Raw genomic sequence first — 22,103 nt, forward strand, 5'->3', positions numbered from 1 at the left:
ATAAAATAATATGCGCTAAGTTAATCATCTGTTCTGTGCTTAGTTAAAGTATGAGTAAGAGTGTTTACTGAGTGTGATTAGCTAATGTACCACAGACAACTTAAAATACATTAGTGTTTTTTGGACTGGTTGTAAATAGTCACAATCAATTTGACATCAACACCTGTATGTATTTAAAACAACACACACACTTATAATTCAGGCCTGTGCTAGATCGCTCTACAGCGAAAGACAACACTAAGAAAAACAAAACAATAATTTTTATTTTTTATCTGAATTTTAAGCTGTTTTGTTTATTGGATTAAATGTCCAATATCAGATATGTTTTCAGAAAATAAAAAAAGGTTTCTTTTGTAATGGCCTTCAGCTTGTGGTACCAGGCAGGCATCACTTCTATCATATAAAGTGTGTGTGTGTGTGTGTGTGTGTGTGTGTGTGTGTGTTGTGTGTTTAGGAGAAACACTGATGTCTTTGTGCGTATAGAGTGAAAGCTACTTTTGTTTTATGAGATGTAAAAAGAGACAGCAAGACAGAGAGCATTAGATGTTGAATATTCACACTGGCTTAAACTGATGCTGTTTGCACCCAAATCTTCAGCATATATATTTAAAAAACATGCTTGAAAGTAAATGTCCACTGAACTGTGTTGTTGAGCAAAAAATAAACATACCTACTTATCTAAATAAAATAAAGCAGAACATTTTTGTGTGTTTTCGATTCTGTTAATCGTCTCATGACCCCTGAAATTTATACTGTGACCCAAGGAAGAGTCAACAAGATTCTTGCCTCCACTCAATGTAAGTGAAAATGGTCGTTACTCTGGATGATCCACAAACTTTCCACAAAAGACACATGTTGATGGTGAACATTTAAAAGGAGTAATGTATAAGATTTAATTGCACCTAGCAGTATGCTCCTAGTGTGAATGGGAAACTGCATTTGGCCATGAAATGTATGAAAAATGTGTTTACTTTGTCTGTTCTTGGTTACTGTAGAAACGTGGCGGACTTTGTGGAAGAGGACCTGCTCATTAAAAGGTCACAAAAACATAATTCTTATATTTAGGTTATTATACACTAATGTAAACATGGTTTAAAATACAATTTTTCAGTGCCCTGACCACCAAAAATGAAACTCTGATCACTGAGATTTTATTGGGTGAAGGACATTGGTGTCCTAAGAATTTAAAACACTGATCGTGTAATTCCAGTGTCCTCAGTTTAAAGTTTAGCTGGGTACTTTGTTTCATGTAATTTCCCCGTTCTCTCTCCGTGCATTTCCTGTAAGCTCATAAAAATACCCTGCAAACGACTTGAGTTACGTGAATAAGGGTGAAGGCAAATATTTCAGTGACGTGTATCTCAAAAGCTGGAAAATTAATCTGTATGGCAAGATCTATCTGTAAATGAGAACATGTTCTGTTTTTAAACATACTTGTAAAAAGCAGCTCCCGATGTCACTGTGCTCTGGTATGGACACATTGTATAGTTGCTGCTGGAACACTGGCTCGTTGTCATTGACATCCTCCACCAGCACACTGACTGTAGCTGTGGATGACAGAGCTGGTTCCCCTCCGTCAACTGCCACCACCAGGAACCAAACCTCCGTCTGCGTCTCTCTGTCCAGAGCTTCAGCTGTTGTGACCAGCCCCGACTCCGGATCAATGCTGATTAGGCTGTCCTGGTTTGACTTGAGAATGGAGTATCTGACATCTGAGTTTATGCCCTCATCTGCGTCTTGGGCTTTCATTTGGATGAGGGAACTCCCCTGAGGAGCGTCCTCTGCTATGCTGATGAGGTATACATCCTTCTCAAAAACTGGGTGGCAGTCATTGGTGTCGGCCACCCTCAGGAGGAAGACCATCTCACTGCTCAGAGGGGGGTTCCCAAAATCTGATGCTTGTAACTTCAGCTCATACAGATCCTTTTCTTCTCTGTCTAGCTCTGCATTGACACACAAAGCATACAGGAAGTCATCTGTTTGCTTCAGGGTGAACTTCCCATCACCCCCCACAAGCGTGACAGTGATCCTCTCCTCGTCAAAGTCAGGATCTGACACCGAAATCCGAGCAACATAGTCGCCAATCCCTGCTGCCTCTGATACCACAGCATCTCCGGTCTCACTGAGAAACAGCACGTTGATGCTGGGACTGTTATCGTTGATGTTAAGCACCTTCACACCCACAAACGTGCTGCTGTACTCTGGCTGAGCCCCGTTATCTTTCGCACTGATGATCAACTCATGAAAAGACTGAGTCTCATAATCAAGCGGCTTGTTGAGGTACACCACCCCACTGGTTTCGTTGATAGAGAAAACCTCATTTGGGTCACTCTGCCGCCTGTTGATCTCATAAGTGATTCTGCTGTTGTCGCCAAGGTCAAGGTCAGTAGCGTGCACTTGACACACAGCAGACATCACTGGAGCATCCTCTGACAGCGAGGCATGATATTCAGTCTGGGTGAACACGGGAGGGTTGTCGTTCTCATCCAGGACGGAGATGTTCACATGGAGAGTCCCTGTCCTGGCTGGGTTGCCACCATCGAAGGCCTCAATGTTGATGGAGTAGAAGTCTTGTGTTTCTCTGTCTAGTTTGCTTGTGAGGATGAGATCCAGGCTCGGGTGGTTGTCAGATCCACTTCGATACTCCAGATGGAGTAAGTCCCCCGTGTCACTCTCCGTGATCCTGTATCCCTGGGTACCAAACTCACCCTCATCCTCATCTTTAGCACCCTCAAGGTGAAATCGACTCCCTAGGGGGGCCAGTTCTGATATTTCCAAGTTCACCTCCTTTGAGGGAAACACAGGTGAGTGGTCGTTCACATCTTTCACCTCTATGTTCACTTTTATCATCTCACCCGTGAGAGTGGCGGCCACAAATTCATACTTATCTCTGCTCTCTCTGTCCAGGATCACAGCAGTGGAGATGATCCCAGTGTCTGCGTCTATTTCCAAGTCCCTGAACACATAAGAGTCTCTGCTCTCTGAGATGAAGAATCCAGTGCTTGGCCTGCGTAATCCTGCTCCCAGATCTCCAACGATAGTTTTGGCAGGTAAACCCTCCTTAACAGACAGCGTCAGGTTGAACACCTGTCCGAGGGACTGCGCGCAAAGCAGCGACAGGACGAGCCTCCGAAGGAGCCAAGTTGCGGCATTTCTACGACCCATTCCTCCTTTACGCATGGCTTCAAACTCTTGGGTTTGTGATTTGAAGTTAGACTACATATTTCCGTGTCAAAGTCACACAAGTCAATCACATTTCAGAGCACCTCTCCAAAACAAAAACAGGTAAACGCACCGTGCATTCTTCTTTTGGAAAAACAGCCAGCAGTCATTCTCCATCACAATATGTCAACAGCTTGTTGCGTGATTTTTTGGAGAGTAGAGATCCACACATGTAGTAGCGACAAATCCCTTGGGGCTCCTTCACACATCACGACACTGAGTGACCACAGAGAACCAGCAGTGCGCACGAACTGAACACACCTCCTGGCAGGCGGCACGTCCCACGCTGATCGGCTCCATCTGTGGCCCTGATTGCTCAAGATTTAATTAGGCCGAGAGATTACCTACAGTGCCGCGTGCAGACAGGTGGCATAGTATGTTTGACCTCTTGTGCACAAAGGTGGAGTAAACGAGGTTACAACTCATGCAGACTCAACTTTAGTAGGAAACAAGGAGCTGATACAATATGTGATGCAATATGTGATTCAGCACCTCTGATTGAAGTATTTTAAATCAAATGAATAAGTTTAATTACATGAGTTTTGGCACAAGCCCATATAATGTTAGGGTGGCTCCCTCTACAGGCAAAAAGGAGAACTGCAGGTACTGCACAGTACTCAATACACAATAGAGTTAAGTCCTGCTCTCAGAATTAGTATCATCATCTAATTTTACTATGTATCAAGTGAAGGTGTTTTACTGTTTCATTTTACTGCTGTAGATCTTAATGTTTGATCTAATGTTAACTACTTTATATACTGATGGGTAGTTTACTGTACAGCAATCAGTCATGTTTGTACCATTACTGTCCTGTGAGAACATTTCATGAGCTCAGAAAAACATCTTTGTGACAATGCATTTTCCAGCTAGTCCAAGAGGATTTTTAAAAGAGTTTATTTATCTTAAGAAGTTTCTCAACCCAGAAAGGAACATACCTTCAATTTAATGGAAAGTTACTTAGTCACAGTCCACCACTGGCGGACTCAAATAAATGTCAGTAAGATATTAAGTGTCTGAAATGAAGCACAGAAATAATTTAAAAGCATCTGGTTGTTTACTCTTTTTGTAAACTGGTGGGAAAATGTTGTACATGTAAATGAAAAGATTTGTGTCGTAAATATAATTTGTGCAAGTTACAAGCTCCCCATTTGACACTGATGTTTTACATGCACACATTTGTGGCCTTGCTTTCTTCTGTTAAACCCGATTTGATCAGTGAAGTTACAGTGGAGAGGTTTCAACATATTAAAAACGAGATGCGAAAAATTAGCACATGGAAATCACTTACTTTATAGAAAGCATACATACACATAATAACAATACACATAATGACTATAAACAAAGATGTACTTGTGGTCAATTAAAATGTCATAAATTCTGATTCCTTTTTTACTATTAATCTTACATACAGCATTAGTGTAACATTTAAAAAAGGTTATATTTTTAATTATAAATGAAAGAAGAACTTGATATTTAACCGCTTTGCTTTGTAAGGACATTTTATAAGTAAAATAATCCCAAATAACATTATTTTATATATTATTAGATATGATAGTAATCTTAAGATAACAACAAAGTGGAAGATATTCAGTTCTGTACATGTACATGTGAATAAATAGAAAATATCCTGAGGATTGCATTGACCAGTTCACAGAACTCAAACATCAATTTAAAACCTTTTCAGTGCATTTTTCACAGCACCAATTATGCCTACCCCAATACATGAGAAACTGTATGAAGCCTTTAATGTTTCATTCTCTGTTCACATACTGTAGCTCGATAAACACCTTGACTACCATAGTGCAGTCCTCCAGGACTTATCCATCATGCATCCTCCCTTAGGTGCTTGCAGAGCACTGTAACCAAGCAACAGATGTAACCCGAGCTTCATACCTGAGTAAACAAGCGGCATAGTTACTGAGCCTCCCTTTGTCTGGGTCTCTTTATTCAACAACTTAATACACAAACTGTATTTTTTTTTAAAAACTCCAGCACAGAAGCTTCACACAGGATTTCTCACAGATTTTTGGTGAAGAGAAGAAGAAATGCCAGCTCATATTATGCTCTCGTACCAGTGGGATGACCAGGCTCTTGTGAAAAAGATATACGACCGCCTCAAAGATGATGGCCTACCAGTGTGGATGGATATCGAAGGAGGGGTGGCAGGGAACATAAACGACTCGTGAGTACAGAGGAATGTTCTTAAACTTCTATAAGAATCAATGATAGGATAAATATATAGTTGATGCTGTGTGTGTTTTCAGGATGGCTGCAGGTGTGGAGGACGCTGTGGTGATTTGTCCCTTCATGACTCCGGCGTACCAGGCGTCCCGCAACTGTAAGAAAGAGCTCAACTATGCAGACACCAGGGAGGTCATCATGGTGCCGGTCATGTTGGCCAACAACTGGGAGGCCAGTGAGTGGCTGGGACTGATCACTGCAGGGCTGCTGTGGGTGGACTTCAGGTGAGCATGTGGCTCATTTTTAAAACCAGCCCATCCTCTCAGAAGAGTGTAATCCGTCTGTCGATGTGTTTCATTGAGAAAGAATGCTGTGGCCAACTTAAATTGTATTTTACAGACTGTAAAATGTACCCACTTAACACCGATTTAACATTTTTACATCTGCTGTCAATGATCTCCTAGAAATGCAGGAAATGATGAGGAGCACTTTGAGCTGTGTATCAGGTCTCTGGAGGAGGAGATCATGTTTAACGCTGGTCACCTCCTGACTGTTGAAGAACCTCCAAGTGATGTGGTGGATCAGCCAGAAGCATCAAAACCCTGTCTGAAGAAGAAACCGGGCCGAGGGTTTTGTCATGCTCTCTCAAAGCTCTACATCCATGAGTCAGGTAGATATGTGTTATGCAATTGTCTATCCTTAGGTTACACAAGGTCATGTGTGGGCCTTGAGGTCCTCGGCAGTATTCATTGTTTGTCTTTGACTAAGTGTCACCATATCTCAACACTGTGGTGGCCAGGGTCGAAGAGACCTATTGCTGCCTTCCTAGTCATAATAGATAGCTTGCCGTTGACATTCCAGTCTGCATAAACAGACATCTGTGTCTCCAGACTAGAATCTGTTGACAGTAACACCTCATGAGTAAAGACATTCTCTTTGACTAATTCTGGGCATAAAGTCTTTGGGCGTTATCTTTGGGTTTAAAGTCTATCCACCAGGATGTGAGACCGACTCAGGGACTTCTGATGAACTTTGAGTGTCTCTAATTCTCCTTGGCCAAGCGTCAATAAATAATACTGCATAAGACACCAGAGGCTCCTAAACATTTTCTTCCTCACCATTGACTTCAGCAATTTCTCCACAACAATATGGATATACAGTATATAGCGAATATATACAGTACATGTACAAGTGTAAATTTAACAGTAAATATATATATATATTCTTGTTATTTTCTAACTGCTTGGGTATTTTTGACAACTAGAATGAATCCTTTGATCTGAGACTTACAGATTAAAACTTAACTGTGCAATTAAAAATGTGTATATAATGCAACATCACGTTTTTATAGGCGAGGAGCTAACCAACCTGACCGACAGCAGAAACACAGTGGCGCTCAGTGAGACATCTGGAGATTATTGTTACTGGGAGGAGATAAAGGGTAACGGCTGTAAATACTACAGGAATGTTGTCACCCACAGATATCTCGGTAAGTAGACCAAACAGAGAAACAGCAAATATGTGAAAAATGTGGCCTTTATTAAATGGAGCAAAATAAACTTCACATTGCAAGCCAGAAAAAAAAAAGCGCAATGTTTGTTTCCATGTCTGTACAACCAGCTATTCTGTTGAATCAATACAAAACTTTTTTTTTTCCAAATAATTTTTCATCACATCGTCTGTGTCTCTGCAGGTTTTGATGCCAGCTGGAACCAGGTCCACTCTGAGGCCAGCCCGTCTGTGTGTGAAGAGTGGCTGCTGTTGGTGGACCAGTCGGACCGAAGCCATCAGAGAGCCGTCGTCATTAAGAACAAACACTCGGGGAGCTACCTGGCAGTCCAAAGTGGCCGCTTGATCGGACTAACGTCATACAATGAAGACTGCAAATGGTTCTTAGAATAAACTGAACTTTAAATCAGGATGTGGTCACTTCTCTCAAAGACACATTAGTTATTAAAGAAGTAGTAGTAGAAAGCAAAACTTGATGGGTGTATCTACAACAGGAGGTTTGGTAGAAATAAAACTGTTACTGTGACAAGAGCAACAAATAAAAAAAAAATTAAATAAGAAAAATCATTAGAATCTCTTTCTCTTGAGGATTTCTGGTTTCCAGTTGATCGGATGGCTTTCTTCCGTCTGCAGGAAAGAAAAGAAGATTGTCAAATGATTTATCTGCTGCCTGGGAGTTAACATTAAAATCTGAACTGGCTTTAAATGTAACAAAACGTACAGCCGTGTCGTCCTCTTTGTATACTTTGATGGTCTTGTCGGCCTCTGCGGTGATCAGTCTGCTTTCGGAGTGGTCGAACATGCAAGCAAAGATGCCCGACTCGCTGTCCAGAGATCCGGGCTGCACAGCTGCATGAATCCGCTGGAAGTTGTAGCCTGTCCTCCAATCCCACATGTGGATGGTTCCATTGTCGGCTACAGAGTGAACAAAAACGTGTGTATGAGGAATCAAGACTCTGAGCATCATTGCGTTTCTACTCCAATACTGTATCGCTGAGTGAGTTATTAAGAATTAAAAGCTTGTGCCGCTCGTTAGGAATACCTCCAGACACCAACACGCCATCAGAGTTAACCGCCAGAGTGTTGATGATGGCGTTGTGGCCCGACAGGTTCTGGATGAAGTTGCCGTCTGGGAACATCCACTGCTTAATGTTATCAGCAGAACCGGAGGCAAACGTGTATCTGTAAAACACAGGGAGTAATGTTAAACATATTATAAACATAATCTAACTTTAGTCTATTTTTATGTTGGCAGAACTGGTGTATTATTATATTATATTATTGTTTTGTTGGTTACATTTCTAATTTTACTCTTTCCTTTTAATCTGAGTTGTTCAAAAGTTTTTACAGCTGCAGACAAAGTTTGAAAAATTCAAACCTGATTTATTGATACAAAACTGAGAGAAGCAACAAATCCTTAAAAAAGATGGATGCCAGCTAATGTTTAGCATATTTACTTGATAAATAACTGTTGTCGTCTATTAACCCACTAAGAATTTCAGCACTACATTCAACACTAACTACACTTTAAGACTTGGTGACTCACTGTCGGGGGTGCAGCACAATAGTTCGGACAGATTTCTTGTGGTTCGTCAGAGTCGCTCTGGTTTTCCCAGCGATCAGATCCCACAGCCTGATGGTCGAATCGTGGCTGCCTGTGAGAAGATTTAAAGTTTAAAGGCCAACGAAACAGCTACAACTTTAACACTTAACGGTGATAGAAATAATCTGAGTCTTTACCTGTGATGACTTGTGGTTCTGCAGCCTGACATCTCACTGTGGCCACAGTGTTGGTGTGGCCGGTTAGTGTGTGCACGTTAGCTTTTGTCCTGATGTCCCAAACCTGCACGGACAGAGAAGAAATCAGTTTAATTAATGATAACTACTTATACATAATTTAAAACATATTAGACTAAAGTCCCTTTATGGAGGTGCAGTCCCTCTAAGTGGGGTAACCTGAGCACACCACAGAAAATTACACCAAGTGAAAATGAAACTCTCTTTAATTCAGAACAGAACAAGTATGTTGTTCATTATTTAACTTCGGTTCCATTGTTCAACAAGAGCTGCACAGGTATACGATGACAGATGAAGATCTGATATCCAGACAGGATCAGGCACTGCAGCGAATCGTAGCAGGGTGGTGCAACAGTGTGTGGCTATGAGATTTAGAAGCTGGGTACATGAAACAAACAAAGCCAGAACACGACAGGTAGACTCATAGATATTTCAGCCTGATTGTGGAGGGTTTGATTGGTGGCTGCAGCGTGACCAAGATAAAAAAAAATGAATGCAAACCACAGAAGGTAATGGCCAGGATCAGACCGAGCTTACCCTGGCTGTGGCGTCTCTGCTGCACGTCACCAGCACGTCAATAGTTGGATGCAAGTCTAAATCGTACACAGCACTAAGATGTCCATGGTAGTGCCTGATGACCTGAAACACAGAAATCAAGTCATGTAAGCTCCATACATTTTTTTTTTAAAGTAACATTACAATCACATTACAATGTCATACCTTGTTGTACTCCAGATCCCAACACTTGACTTGCTTGTCTTCTCCACAGGAGAACAGGTAGGGGCTGCGGCTGCTGACCGCCACGCCACGCACCGTACTGATGTGTCCAGTCAGGGAGAGTTTCAGTTTCCCACTGGCCAGGTCCCAAATCTGTCAAAACAAATCAGCCTTCTGGTCATACTGTGAGAATTATAGATCATTTCCAGAAATAGTGTCTCCAGAGAGCCATCTTGAGGCGACATTATTAGAAAATCTGCAGCTGTAGATACTGAATAAAGTGCTTTGATACTGCCTGCGGGTCCGAACGAAAATGTATGATGTGTGACTGTTAACAGCAGAGTGTACTAATTCCGTTATCATCCATTCTGGTACGCATAAACTCACTTACAGATAGAAAATAGACCCTGAAATAAAATGATTTTGTCAAACTGCTGTTTCAAAAGGTCAAAAAAAAGCCTTCATGCTCATATTTAAATTGTATTATTCTTATACAAGATCTCAAGATATCAAGACGTTAGAAGGATAAAACTAAATAAATAATCAAAAAAAGGGGAGTCAGCTTTAAATCACCTTTATGGTTCTATCAGCAGACCCTGTGACAAACCACTGATTCCCAGGCTCCACAGCGATGGACCTCACCCAGCCCAGGTGACCACTGATGACCTGTCAGATAAAACATACTAATGTTAATAACACGGAAGACACATCCCAGATGTAGACCTCACTTTGGCATCAAAACAAACAAAACATTTGCAGTTACCCGAAACAGTTTCCATGGTGGATGCCACTGGGGTTTAGGCATGGTTGGTGCTTTCCTCATGAGCGAAGAATTTCTGGTGCCGCCTCCCTCCAGTAGTGACTAAAATAAAAACACATTTGTTATCAGCCCTTGGAACATTATCACATGAAGACAATGTGGGAATACACTGCAAACCTACCACAGCAGTCGACGGAGGGTGAGATCTCTCTGCTCCTCCCGCGTGTCGATGGATGTCAGCGACGCCAGCAGCAGTGCGGCTCGCCTCCTGCCTAATATACAACAATGTGAATATCGTTGTACCAGCAGCTTACTCAACTTACACACTGTGGAGCGGATGATTTTTTTTTTTTTACCTGGCTTGTGAGGGTGGCAAAGCCAGCGCCATGGAGTGGACTCCTCCCTCACTTGGATTCCTGTGTATCTTTGTGTCAGCAGTCAATGCTACTCCTGTCGACCAGAAAACACTTGTATAAACACTCAAATAAAGCTGATGCAGTTTACTGAATGTGCCCAGAACATTTACAATAGTGCAGCTGGACTCGATTAATAGCATAGTACTTACCAGGTCCAGAGGGATAAGCATGTGTGCCAGTGATTAGGTATTCTGGGACATCCCCTGAAAGACAAAAATGATTCAACGTTCACAAAAAACAACAAGAAAATAAGTTACAAAGCAGTTTATAATCATACTGAGGCTAACGTGCAGTGTTTGTTTCATCCTCACCTGGCTGTGTGTAGCTCTGGTGGCCATGCAAGCTGCCAGGAAGCTGTGAGACTCGGTCTTTCCCTTCCTTCAGGACAGGCATGTGTAAAACTGCACCATAGTCCGCTTTTAGTTTCACACCCATCTTTAGCTTGAAGCTGGAAATACAAGAGACAGCGGTGCATCATTTTTCACCTACAGCGTGTGCTCAATCTGCTCATGTACTGTATAATTTTGTCATGCAGTGATTTTACTAGAGCTCGGGTAACAGTGAAGTTTTGGTGTCGAAGTTGATGTTAGGCAGTAAAAGTTCTGATGGAAAGATTTTCGATCTTAGAAAATAGAGCTTAATTAATAGATCTAAATTACCCCAAGAGTCTTTTTCTACATTATGCCAATATGTCGGTGATATGTCGGTCCAATATTGGCCGTCAGAGTTTCATGTTTTGAGTTTTACAAAATATAAATGGAATCAAGTAAAGACCCTTTTAAGAAAGTGTGTTTTTAAAGGTGACTTAAAAGACAGCACAGAGTTTTCAGCCCTGTTCGTCCAACGTCAGAAATGAAAATCCTTTGTGTTAAAACTAAAACGAGGAATAACCATCGCATTTAAGGATCTCAGGGAGCGAGAAGGGACACAGTGCGCTGAGGGCATGGCCTCTCAGAGCTTTATAAAGTAATTAATAAAATCTTTTAATCATCATAGGCAACTGGTACAGTGTAAGGAAGCCAGAATCAATGACGGGATCATGTTTCTTTGTTAATAATCTTCTAGTTTTGAATGAGCAGGAGACAGGAAAGCAAGAAATTATAATAATGCAGCTGTTTAGCAGACAGAAAAGATCTGATCCCTGAAATGATCTGAGATAATAAAAGCAGGATTGAACCGTTAGAGTTACATCTACGGTGAGGCTTTGATAAAAAAAAATGTTTCTGCATGTTGAGTTATTAAATGAAACAGTGAACCAGGACTGTATTTGCACAATCTTGACCTATGGCCAATATCTCTATGATTTAATTTTAAAAAGTGGAAAATTACAATAAAAAAATAAACATTTATGTCCATGAAAGACTGAGGAGAGCTTCAGAGGTAGTGATAAATAATTGGTTTTATTTCATTTAAAGTTAATTTCTCTCTTTATTACGCAACTTTAAGTTAAAGAACATAATTATGTCCATCCAAATGAACTGTGAGACGCCAGGAAAACAGAAATAAAGTTCATTTTCTCTGTATTTATCACACAAAAACTGGACCAGACTAACACTAGAGACGGTGGAAAGGTTTAAAGACTTGTGAATTATTTAATGCACTTGTAAAAACAAAGAAATAAAGTTAAAAGTCTTAAACAGGTAACATTAATGTGGCCAAATTACCTTTCGTCGTCCATGGAGACGGACTTGGCATGATCGGACACAAACATATCATGAGTCCTTTTGAGAGACCTGAAGACCAGAGTGTGGACTGAGTGTTTCTGGACATCCTGTAGAAGAATTAAAGTATATTATATCTAACCAGCACACACACTGAAACGTGTAAATGTTAAATTGAAGTTATGCAGACAAGAAATCGTGTCGTAAACATCAACGTGATCCAGGAATTAGCCGGGCCCGACGTGGTGGACGCCGGAGCGGGAGAGAAGAAGAAGCCCCAACAGAGAGCTCGGAGCTCGGCTTACCTCCGTCATCGTGCCGGTGGAAACACGGATGAAACGCCGCCTTTAAGGAAAGAACTTTTTTAAAAAGCGATTACAGGCTGAAAATAGGAGAAATATAATCACAATCACAAAAATAAGACCATCACCAGCACACACCGACACACGTTATACGACCCGGATGTAAACAAGAACAGCAGGAGTTTGTCAGCGCCACCTGTCGGCCCGGAAGTCAACATGCAAAAACAAAACACGCCAAACTAATTTACTTTAGTTTTTATTTTTTATCTTTTTATTTTATATCTGATTGTTGTGTTTAACACACCAACAGTCTGCTAGACTCATGTTGTGCAATGAAGGTTTAACATCCCCACAAAAATGATTCAACCTTTTATATTTTTTTAATACTTTATTTTGACTCATTCCCACAGACAAAGTAACATAGATACAGATAGTTACAAACAAATAAATGCTAGTAAGGATAACATGCCTAACAAAACTAACAAAACTAACAACTACTCTGTGCTCCTTTACACCTTTCTCAGCTTATGTCCTCCTCTGTAAGTTGTTTTGGATAAAAGCGTCTGCTAAATGCAATGTAAATGTAAAATGTAAATGTAATAGAATTGTTATAAAATTGTAAAATAATAATAATAATAAATAAAAAAATAAAAAATAAACTCTTAATCTTAAATAATACTGGACGTTATTATCCGTTTATATTGAACCAGTTCAAGGTTTACAGAGAGTCTATAGCTGGTAGGGGCAATGTTCCAATATACTCAATAAAAGGTTGCCAGATCCTAAAAAGGTGTCATATCTATTTCTTACAACACATGTAATCTTCTCCAAAGGTAAACAGGTCATCATTTCTGATATCCTTTTTGATATGGAAACGGGGGAGTCTGATTTCCAGGTTAGTGTGATGCATTTTCTGGAAACAGTAAGAGCTATGTCAATAAATTTCCTGGAACTCAAAATACAACAAATTCAAGTTTGTTGTATTTTCCATGTTACTTTAGCACATTGCCACGTGCAGTGTAACACGGTACCCTCAGCAGTGCCACATCTGAAACAGATATTTGAAATTGAGGGATTGTACTCATGTACTGTATAATTTTGTCATGCAGTGATTTTACTAGAGCTCGGCTAACAGTGAAGTTTTGGGGTCGAAGTTGATATTATGCAGTAAAAAAACAAAGTTCTTATGGAAAGATTTTCGATCTCTACAAAAATTAGAAGAGAGAAAATAGAGCTTAATTAATAGATCTAAATTACCCCAAGAGTCTTTTTCTACATAATGCCAATATGTCTGACAAGTGTCATGTTGTGCAATGAAGGTTTAATTTCATATGTGGGTGATAATATGAATAATTATCATGGTAATAATTAAGATGATTTGTGTGGCACTGTGCTTTATAAGGCAGATAATAAAAGTGAAACTGGAAAAGATAAAATGATAAGATTAAAGCCTAAATACACCAATCATGAAGGCGTGTAAGACTGAACTGGTCTGGACTGAACCACAGAGTTGCTGATATTTGATTATTTGGACAAACTTGACCTATGATCAATATCTCTGTCTCATCAGCATTTTGCTACAAAACAAAACAATGTGACATTCAACTGAATGAATAAAATCTTCTTCTTTTGGCAACTTAATATGACAATAATGGCATATATCAAAAATGAACTGATCAGGTTTTGGTAAATCAATCAGATCAGCAGATACATTTCATTATATTGGCCACTGCTACATTTGACATGTAATATATCTGTCATATAATCATATATCTTTTAATACTGGGAAGAATCCGTATTAATTAATGCAATCTAATTTAGTTTAATTAAAATGTTAATGATGCTGCCCAGTCCAAGTTCGAGTGAAACGTATCAGTGTCTGAAGGAATATGTTTAGTCTAAAAAATAATAAAAAATCCAGGTTATAACTATTGTGAAGTGACAGAAAACCTATTAAAAGAATAGCACACGTCTGTTATATTATGTCCATCACTGTCTTGTAGTCATAACTGTAGCCTCTCTAGTACCTGTGGAAATGTTTTGACTGTAGATCCAATGGTTTAATCTATATATATTTATATGACAATGCCTTTACATGCATTTTCTATGCAGGTATGTAATAATGTAATATACTTATTCTATAAATAGGTCTTCCAACTTGCCCAGTCTTTCTCTGATAGTTGCATTGTTAAACAAAACAAAACAATATGTATGACCTCAGAAACCCCGAACCTAAACAATGTCATCAGTTAATTTGTCCAAAGTTTGTTTTTGTATTTGGGATGGGAATTGGAATTAAGGAATTAAACTAAATTTAATAAAATAAAATAAAAAGACCTGCACCTGATTTCTGCTTGTGTAGATTATACCGAAAAAATGTTTTAAACCTACCTTTGTCCTTTTGCATAAGATAGCTAATGTGTTCACTGATAATAATTGTCACTCTACTATAATGAATGTAATTTGCAGTGAGAGAGGCCAAAGTTTAGTACTCCTGCCTTATGTAACAGGGCATGTTTGCCTACCAAAGTACAGGAATTAATGGTTATCTAATCCATCCAAGCCAAAAATATTTATCACTAAGCGTGGGCTGCCATGTTGTGGCAAAGCAGGCAATAACCAAACAATCATGGGCTGCCATGTTGTACACAATCCTGTTTAGGACAAAATGTCTACTTGCAAGATTCACTGTTGGTTAATTATTGTGAGAAAGCTTTTTGACTTTAGGGACTTTGAAGAATGAAGTGGATGCTTCATTCTTTTGCACAATTATCCCCAATATAAGTCGATACAATGGCATTTGTTATTTGGCACAACCATTGATGATGAGGCAGATGGAATTTGAACAGGTTATCAAGCTGAGTATGATGATACACAAGTGTAAGCACTATTAGTACACTATGTAAAGTAGATTAACAGTCCAAATGTAGATCAAAATAAACATGGCAACTGTGACATTCTGATAAGAATACTATATAAGATTATAATAGAAGATTCTGAAAATGTGTCATCATTCCTGCATTTAGATGTTATTGCAACTAAAACTGTAATTCAGAAAAGTGAACATAGGTCAAGTTTCTATAAAAAACCTGTCTAGTTAGAGCTACAAACTGTAACCTTGAGGTTTTAGTAGGAAAAGTAAAAAGAAATTCTCATTGCATGAGTAATCTGTAGCACAAATACATTAAAGTCAGTGTTTAAAAAACATATATCTGAGGATTAAAACATGTAGCACATTAAGGTGAAACCTTCTTTCTTTTATTTTTCACAACAACTAAAAGGAATAAAGAGATAGCGCTTCATTTTAAGCAATACATCTACAAAAGTTAGGGGGGATCATTGACCAGTTCAGTATTGCAATATATTAATTACAATTACAATTTTACTTTGTAATATTTTTGTAAATTAAAAAGCAGTTCATGTTAAACCCAGGTTAATAGGAGGGCAACATCAGCCACCCCCAACATAACCTATTTGTGAATAGATAAACACAAGCAACAGATAAAAATGGGCACTGACACAAACCTCTACTTACCTCTGCAGATTTTGCTGTCATGACAAATATACAGTATACTCTTGCACTTCTATGTACTGTACATGTACTGCACAAATATTTTTCTTGCACTTCTGTTATTTATGTTTTATGCCTTCTGTGGTGTTAAATTGATGTCTGATGTTGCTGGCAGGACTTGCAAAGTAAGAATTTCATTCTTCTCTCTTACAAAGCAAATGCAAAAACCTAGAACATCGTTACGAAATCCAAATCATAGGTCCTGTATTGACTATATACTATAGACAGCATAAGAACATGAAAACAGTGAAAAAGGTATTTACAGTTATGATTATATTAATGATTATAATTCAAACCTTCAATGACTCAGTATACTATGACAAAACATTGTCACATGTCAATTCAGATTCATTCTTGATTATTTCTTTACACAGGGTGCTTTTGTCTTATAACTAAAACTGTCCAACGACAAACCATGTAATGATAATGATACTGAAGTAATGACAAACCATGTTTGGTTGACAAAATACATTTATTTAGTGCTCAAAACAACAACACGAAGAACAGAAGGAAAAAGTTAACCTAGACAAAACATAAACATAGTAGACAAATTATTCCATTATCATCTGTAGTTTGCTTTCAGGATTGGCACATTTTAAGCTGGTTCTGAGTATTCTGAATACTTTGAAAGAACAATGTTTAGGATCCATGAGTACAAGATGAAGACTGTGAAGCTACATTCAAAGCTTGGTGGTGGCACAATGTACAACGTAAAAGACTCTCATTTATTATTATTATTATTATTATTAGTAGTAGTAGTAGTAGTAGTAGTAGTAGTAGTAGTAGTAGTAGTATTTTACTGTAGTTGGTTTAGGTCATTTTATTTAGTTTAGGTGGATATTAAATTAATAATTATATCCACCCGTCTGTTTACTTTGCATTGATGCACCATATTGATTTTAGTCTTTAACTAAACGTTGAACAAGGACAAATGTTCAGATGAGACATGATTGAGAAACTTCTTGTGAAATGGGAATGACCTGAAGATCAATGAAGTGTTTTTTTTTTTTGCATCTGTTTGACTCAGCTAAATGGAGAGTTGTTTCAAATCTGCTATTCTCCTCTCGTTGGAAGAAATTAAAGTCTGAAATTCACTACAAAGAGAGATAGAAATATGAGCTGTAGCCTAAGCAATTTATGTCTCTGTGTTTTTGATTCAGTAAGATATTTTACAAAAAAAAAAGAATAGGAAGAACATGACAAATGTAAATGTAAGGAATAAGTCTGAGTTTACATGTCCAGACGGCAAAAAGGAGTGGGTGTAAAATCACCTTTTGATCTGTGTTCTGTCCTGACTGTGTGGGTGAGGAGGGTTGCTGTGTATTGACCTAAGGTTGTGGATGGTTGGGTCAAATTGGCAATTGTTTCAAATTCCTGTTGCAAATGATCTTTCCCTACCATAGTCATTCACCTCAGTTGGTTATGAGCCATATGAGATATTGACATGTAAAATAAATGTATTTTTATGAGGTCTTTTGTCTCATCTTTACATTGCTTTCCAAGACAGGTGCTTGCCATCTGGACTTAACTGTGTTGACATCTAGGCAGGCAGCCATTCAGTTCAAACTAAGACTGTCCAATGAAGTTACCTTGACGAGCTTCCAGGGAATATCACACTGATATCAGTGTGACACTGGACAACTAACTGTCCTTCATGGCTAACATCGCTGCGACAACATGCTCCTGCAGATTCATTTTCCATAAGATGAGGAGGACACATCCCTTCATCACTCAGAGGAGGATGCAGGTTCTGGTCCAGGCTTTTGCCCTGGCTAGACTATTGTAACTGGCTCAACAATACAGCAGAACGAGCAATAATGTTTTATTGTTGTAGGATAAATGTAGCACTTGAAGCAATTCAACACTGGAATTGATGTACTCATTTGATTCCTTCTGTTTTTGGGGTGTATCCACATGATTGAATGCACTTATTGTGGGTTGCTTTGTGTGAAAGTGTCAGCTAAACTAGTGAAATATTATGTAAAAGTAATGACAAACCATGGCTTGGCTAAGAAAAGACATTTATTTAGTGCTTAACACTGAAGAGGAAAAGGAAAACGTGACACCCCGAGACACATCAGAATGTCAGGAACTTTCCATGGAGAACTACTCTTCATTTAAGGTTGGTTTTTGTTGTGCTAAACATGTTATCTGCAGCCTAAACAGATCACAAGCATATGAGTCTACTTTTTAAGAATCCCCAAGTCCGCCAAAATTCTTATGACCAGATTGCTGTCCACCGGCAGTGATGCGACTGAGGGGAATGATCTTCATGGTGGTCTCTTTCAGGGAATACCAGCGGTTGTGCCATGTGACCCAAATAATGCCATTGTCAAAGCCAAATTCACCTGCATCCTTTTCTGTGTACCTGCCACCTAGATGAAGAGACCACAGACAGATTAGAGTGGACATTAAATTTTACTCATGTATGTGTTTGGATGACAATTTTGTCATTGTGGTTGCTGATTTATTAATATAAACACAACTGTCAGCAGATCGTGCAAATGAACACCAAGCCATGTGGTCTTACCCTGGTAGTATTTGCCGTTCAAATGCGCTGCATGACATCTGTTCATCCACCAGCCAGAGCCGTCTTGTTTAGCACAGTTGCCATCATACTTGTCATTGTCCTTGTCGAAGGTACTGAACTGTATGCCATTGTGAGACGTGTAGAACTTGTCACTGGGATCATCACCAAAGTCAAAGCCATCGAAAGCATCTCCAGCATCACCACCAAAGTAGAAGCCGTATGTTAGACGGTACATGTCGGCCTCTGATCCAAGTCTGAACATGTTGTAGTCGGCATACCTGTAGGGTGGAAGCCAACAGAGAGGATTAATGTTTGTTTTTGGAAACCATTTTTTTTCTATTTCAAAGTAAATCTCATCTTTAGGGTCATATTTGCATTGTCAGTGAGTCACTTTACTCTCCTCTTTCATAATCTGTTATCATCTGTATGTGTGTGTGTGTGTGTACGTGCCTTTTGTTGCCATCCCAGTCAACAAGCTCTATCCTCAGCACAATTGGCATTGATGTGCTGGCAGTCAGCAGATGTATCTTCTCGTTACCAAGCCAGTACTCTGTGGTGTCATCTGGTGAGAGATAACCAAAGCCGTTCTTGTACTGGATCCAGTCCTTGTGGAAGTCCACACTGCCGTCACGTCTCTGTGGACACAAAAAAGTTTTTTTATTTTTACTCCAGTTTCTATAATTAGTCAACAAAACATTTCACAAAATCTTAAACTATCAGTGGAGTGATGGGGGTGGGAAAATGGGATAGGGGACTGTCTTACACTTAATCTCACTGTATTTTGTCAAATGCATTAATTGACCAGACACCATACATTTCATATATACAGAATAATATTGTATACTGTGTAATTTTCACACAATCTCTAATCATTATTATTGGCTGTTTGTTTTCAGAATTGGCACATTTCACACTGCTCTGTTTCTTGGATAAAATAAAGTATAGAAATCATCCAGTGCCAGATGAAGTCAGTAAGGAGCCATTTTCTTTAACTGTGACAGAAAAAAATAGTAAAGCGTACCCTCTGTATTACTGTGAAGCCACGTCCAAAGTTATCAATCTCACAATAGACCAGAAACTGCTCTGTGGCTTTGGCTGGCTTGATATAGTAAAGACCGCTCTTGGTGGCACCTTTGGTTGCAACATCCTGGCAGTCTGATGAAAAAAGGGAAGAAGAAAAAGGAAAAGTTCAGTATTATTAAATACATTACATAAACTTAAAACTTAAAAGACTGCATGGTTCACTCCAGACTGTTTCTGTTTATTGTGAATCAATTAAAAAAATCTATCAAATCCACATTTCCTTTACATATAAAGTTTAGAAATAACTTTGAAATGAGGTCACAGCAAACCACATCTAGTACAAATCTGTTTACTTTGCAATGATCCACTATATTGATTTTAGTCTGTGACTAAACACTGAGCAAGGACAAATGCTGTTCAGATGAGGCATGATTGAGAAACTTCTTGTGAAATGGGAATGGCCTAAGGGTCAATGAATTGATTTTTGTTGCTGTTACCTGTTCCTGTGGTGGGCTCGACTTCAACTTCTTCTTTGCAGGGCTGACTGCATTTCTGCTGCAGGTAACTGGAGACTTTCTTCAAGTTTACCATATTCAACTCGTTGGTCTGGATTAAACTCTGAAGTTCACTGGAAAGAGGGATACAAATATGAGCTGTACGAAGTACAAAACAATAAAGCTCAAAGATATTTTTTTACAAAATAGATGGGACAAGAACAAAGGAAAAATAAATAGCAAGAGATAAAACATGATTAAATTTGAGTGTTTTTCTTTTTTTTAAATGTGAGGAATAATAAGAGCTCCAATGTCTACAGGGCAAAGAGGAGTGGGTGGCAAGTCACCCCTTGATCTGTGTTCAGTCCTGACTGTGTGGGCGAGGAGGGTTGCTATGCATTGACCTGAAGTTCTTGTGGGTGGTTGGCAGATGTACAGCAGCAATAGTAAAAGTACAAAAGTATTTTCTATATTATACAATATATTATATAATTTGATTATAATTACTGATGCCGTTATAGGTTTACAACTGGCAGAAGTGGAGCATATTTTACATATAACAATGCATAATAATAACTGTAATAATGAGATATTCATATATTGTAAAAAATAAATAAATAAATAAATAAAAAGCTGTTACTATCAAATAAAAGGATTGGATTATAAAAGGTACAATATGTCTTTAGAAAATTCAGTGGAAAAGAAATAAAATACTTCAGTGGCTCAAAATTGTGTTTAATTTACAATCCTTGAGAAAATATGTTGGTATGGAGGTTTCATACAGTATAATTTCAGTTCTAATGGTAACTTACGATATTTGCTGTTCCTGTGCGACGATGGTCTTTTCAAATCGAACGACTTCATCCAGAATACTCGATGACTTTTTGATGTATGAGTCTGAAATAAAAAGTCTGTGTCAGTAGTGACCTCAACACAGTTTCAAAACATTCACCGCAGTTAAACAATACTAGAAATACATCAACAGCAGATTGCGGCTCAGTCACAAAAAGTGATTTACAGATCTAAAATAGGTTAATAACTGTTGGAGACAAAATGATCTAATCAGATTAATAGGGGGACTGAAATGTAGTTGTATGAAGACGATATTTAATGACAATGAGCTGAGTGTGTTACCTTGAGGCACACTCTTCTGAGCTGAAGTAGTAGAATCTTTCATGTAGACAACTGTTTCTTCAGCTTCTTGGGTCAAATTGGCAATTGTTTCAAGTGCCTGTACCAAATCGTCTAACTCCCTGGTTACACCTGGCTTGTATCGAATCATGTAATCAGCCACTCCACATGTAGTTGGACAATACCTTCCCTGTACACAGATAGGACAAGTGAAAAACATTGATGATGGTGTGCTCATGGATATATACAAGCCACATAGTAAAAAATATATAAGCGTATGATTTGTAACTATCTACTTACAAAGCCGTCATTTGGATTGCATGATGATATAATGCTGTCTCCTCTGGTTTGCTACACACACACACAAAAAAAAGACAATTTAGATTTTTGTTTTCAAAGAAACTGCATCAGTAAAAAGATCTGAATTCAGTAACTTACTGCTGATGAAAAGGAGAAAAGTAACAGAAGTCCTCCTGCTGTAGCAAGAAGTGATGGAGCCATGTTGCTCTGTTCACCAGTCGCAGTCTTGCAGTGTTGTTGCGGAATGAAGAGCTGCTGGACTCTGTGGAATATTTATCTGAGCAAGGTCCTCAGTTCAGTGTTTGATAAGAGGTTCATATGCAAACATCCCACTCAGTGTGCTGGGACAAAGCTGTGACTCAGACATCCATGAGTGGTCATTTCCCAGATTTGACTGTAGGTGTGCTATCAGAGATAGATAGATAGATAGATAGATAGATAGATAGATAGATAGATCGATCTAGCTAAACATTTATGCAAAAACTATAT

General features: G+C 38.8%; 4 protein-coding genes across 4 annotated transcripts in view; 1 reads left to right on the forward strand and 3 right to left on the reverse strand.

The window, feature by feature from the left end:
* The window catches only part of dchs2 (dachsous cadherin-related 2), a 31,310-nt gene extending 27,813 nt beyond the window's left edge, over window positions 1–3,497 (reverse strand). Inside the window, exon 1 of the mRNA XM_027283661.1 lies at window positions 1,435–3,497. Within this exon, the coding sequence (XP_027139462.1) occupies window positions 1,435–3,180 (1,746 nt within the window). The 5' untranslated portion in view covers window positions 3,181–3,497. The remainder of the gene's footprint in view (window positions 1–1,434) is intronic.
* Window positions 3,498–4,905: 1,408 nt separating this feature from the next.
* Window positions 4,906–7,466, forward strand: LOC109142154 (uncharacterized). Its single transcript, XM_019274885.2, has 4 exons — window positions 4,906–5,404; window positions 5,487–5,687; window positions 5,868–6,073; window positions 6,755–7,466. Exons 1-4 carry the CDS (start codon window positions 5,268–5,270, stop codon window positions 6,898–6,900), a joined length of 690 nt encoding a protein of 229 aa, XP_019130430.1. The 5' UTR covers window positions 4,906–5,267; the 3' UTR covers window positions 6,901–7,466.
* Window positions 7,060–12,752, reverse strand: plrg1 (pleiotropic regulator 1). The gene is made up of 16 exons (XM_027283669.1): window positions 12,704–12,752; window positions 12,569–12,608; window positions 12,267–12,373; window positions 10,914–11,050; window positions 10,752–10,805; window positions 10,543–10,636; window positions 10,368–10,458; window positions 10,190–10,288; window positions 10,000–10,092; window positions 9,430–9,579; window positions 9,247–9,348; window positions 8,653–8,755; window positions 8,459–8,567; window positions 7,955–8,094; window positions 7,634–7,827; window positions 7,060–7,539 (listed from the first exon to the last, which is right to left on the reverse strand). Exons 2-16 carry the CDS (start codon window positions 12,575–12,577, stop codon window positions 7,480–7,482), a joined length of 1,542 nt encoding a protein of 513 aa, XP_027139470.1. The 5' UTR covers window positions 12,578–12,608; window positions 12,704–12,752; the 3' UTR covers window positions 7,060–7,479.
* A 5,388-nt stretch (window positions 12,753–18,140) lies between these two features.
* On the reverse strand, window positions 18,141–21,882 carry fgg (fibrinogen gamma chain). The gene is made up of 9 exons (XM_010729414.3): window positions 21,753–21,882; window positions 21,615–21,665; window positions 21,318–21,504; window positions 20,996–21,080; window positions 20,187–20,317; window positions 19,688–19,821; window positions 19,117–19,301; window positions 18,667–18,944; window positions 18,141–18,511 (listed from the first exon to the last, which is right to left on the reverse strand). Exons 1-9 carry the CDS (start codon window positions 21,813–21,815, stop codon window positions 18,327–18,329), a joined length of 1,299 nt encoding a protein of 432 aa, XP_010727716.2. The 5' UTR covers window positions 21,816–21,882; the 3' UTR covers window positions 18,141–18,326.
* Between the last annotated feature and the right edge of the window lie 221 nt (window positions 21,883–22,103).

Source organism: Larimichthys crocea, chromosome X (assembly GCF_000972845.2).
Source record: "Larimichthys crocea isolate SSNF chromosome X, L_crocea_2.0, whole genome shotgun sequence".
NCBI classification, from domain to species: Eukaryota; Metazoa; Chordata; class Actinopteri; family Sciaenidae; genus Larimichthys; species Larimichthys crocea.